The sequence below is a fragment of the Manacus vitellinus genome, unplaced genomic scaffold (assembly GCF_001715985.3).
Source record: "Manacus vitellinus isolate BGI_N305 unplaced genomic scaffold, ASM171598v3 scaffold_135_pilon, whole genome shotgun sequence".
Taxonomy (NCBI): Eukaryota; Metazoa; Chordata; class Aves; order Passeriformes; family Pipridae; genus Manacus; species Manacus vitellinus.
The window spans coordinates 44,740-46,706 of NW_021938977.1; the positions used below are offsets into that span (position 1 = coordinate 44,740).

At 64.2% G+C, this 1,967-nt stretch overlaps 1 protein-coding gene across 1 annotated transcript in view; it reads right to left on the reverse strand.

Annotated features, from left to right (window-relative positions):
* The window catches only part of MAPRE3 (microtubule associated protein RP/EB family member 3), a 3,964-nt gene extending 3,246 nt beyond the window's left edge, over positions 1–718 (reverse strand). The window contains exons 1-3 of the mRNA XM_029958007.1: positions 531–718; positions 293–445; positions 3–64 (exon numbers count right to left, since the gene is read on the reverse strand). Coding sequence (XP_029813867.1) covers positions 3–64; positions 293–445; positions 531–695 — 380 coding nt within the window. The 5' untranslated portion in view covers positions 696–718. The remainder of the gene's footprint in view (positions 1–2; positions 65–292; positions 446–530) is intronic.
* Positions 719–1,967: the final 1,249 nt, after the last annotated feature.

Sequence of the window (1,967 nt, forward strand, 5' to 3'; positions counted from 1 at the left end):
ACTCGTCCTGGTCCTCTGGCGGCTGCTCCTCCAGCTCGTCATCCTCTGGTGGAGCGAAGCCCTCCTGAGGGAGATATGGTGGCCATTGGCACGAGGGTGGCAGAGGTGGGCACACTGACCCCCCCCCAGCATGGCACCAGGGCTTTGTCAAAGCCCAAACCCCCCCAGCACCCGGGGCAGCGAAGGAGGCGGGAAGCGGCCGTGCGGAAGGGGTCCGTCCCCTCCCAGGGATGCCCAGAGAACAGGATGAGGAGCCGGGGGTCCCGGGGGTCCTGTGGTGCCCAGTGCTCACCTCCGTGGCGTAGAGGACGCTGACGATGCCGGTGATGATGGGGCTGTTCTCGTTCTCGTGCTCCTGGCAGATGAGCTCGATGTCCCGCAGTTTGCTGAAGTAGAAATCCCGCTCCTTCTCCAGCCCGTCCACCGTCAGCTTCAGGTCCATCAGCTGTGGGAGAGGGACATGGCCGGAGCCTTCAGGGCCTCCCCCAACCCTGCGGTGTCCCCCAGCCCCCCGGCAGGGTCGCCCCTACCTGCTGGTTGAGCTCCAGGATCTGCGCGTCGGCCTCGGTGCCGCCGTTGCGGGCGGCGGGCGAGTTTTTCCGAAGGATGCCGCTGGGCACATTGCCGAGGCGGGCTGGGTTTGGGGTGTTCTTGGGGCCGGTGGGGGAAGTTCTCTGGGGGACTTGACAGCACATGGGGACCGGTGGGTTAATGCTGGGGGGGGGCTGTCAGCGGGGACCCTCCCCTTGCATCATGCCCGGAGGCAGCAGCGGGCAGCAAGAGCCATGGCTTCAGGCTCTCCTGCTTTCAGCCCCCCTGCCTCTGTTTCCCCTGGCAGATTTCACCCCCAACCGCCCCCAGGGGTGCTCGTGGCTTGGTTGGGGTTTGCTGTGCAATCTGGGGGGAGTCCCAGCCCTTGAGATGCTCCCGTGTGGCTGGCACAGGGAGCCCCCAATGCCCACGGGAGCTGCACCGTGGTGGCACAGCACAGGAGGACGGCAGCCAAGGGGGGCAAACCACCCCCAGCCCGGGGTGAGNTGATGGCCCGGGTCGGGCTGGCCCGTGCCCCCGAGCCGAGGCACCGGCAGTGCCGACGGTGCATTCACCGGCCATTGACAGTGCACTGCTGAGCCGGGGGGACTCAGCACCTCGGTGCCACTGCGGGAGCTGCGTCACGGGCTCCTGGCACCCATATCTTGGAGTCCCTCCCTCACCACTGTGTCCCGGGTCTCCCATCACCCCAGCTCGGGGATGGACAGTGTAGCCACTGACAGTCTCCACTCCAAGCCTTTCCACCTCCTCTCCTCTTTCTCCCCATCCCCTCCTGCACTCAGCATCATTCCTCTGGTCCTTGCCTGCCCAATCCAGGCCTCATTCCAGCCTCTCACATCCTAGTTTGGTCCCAGGTCAGATCAGCTGAACCCTCACAGACACAACGACCAACACCAGCAAACCCAACCAGCCCTCTGTGCCGGCCCCAGCAGTTTCCTTATCCATCCTCCCACACCTGGGAGCCACCCCCACTCACCCAAAGGTTTTGCTCCAGATGTTTCAAAGAGTGCCAGAAGTTCTCCTCTAATTCTGTGAAAGGCCATTGCTATTCTCCACCCTCTGCTCTGCACATGGACAGCATGTGCTGTTAGAGCCAAATCAGCAGTGCCCAGACAGCAGCAGAGGGACTGTGGGGAGTGGTGTTGGCTGAGGGTACGTTCGGGTCCATGGGGTCACAGGCATGGGGTGCTGGACCTGGTGGGTCTGGGGTACCACGATTGCTGGTGTTTAACAGCCCCTCACCTTCCCCACGGAGGGCGCGTGGGCACTTCCACAGCACCGTGTTCTTGTGGGTGGCTCCTCAGAGGGCATCTGCTCTCACCACGCACCACCAGCACCCAGACCCCCGCGGTCCCAGCACTGGGGGTTGCCGGGCTGTGAAGGTGTCTGTGTATGGACCCTGTAGGTGCCATCAT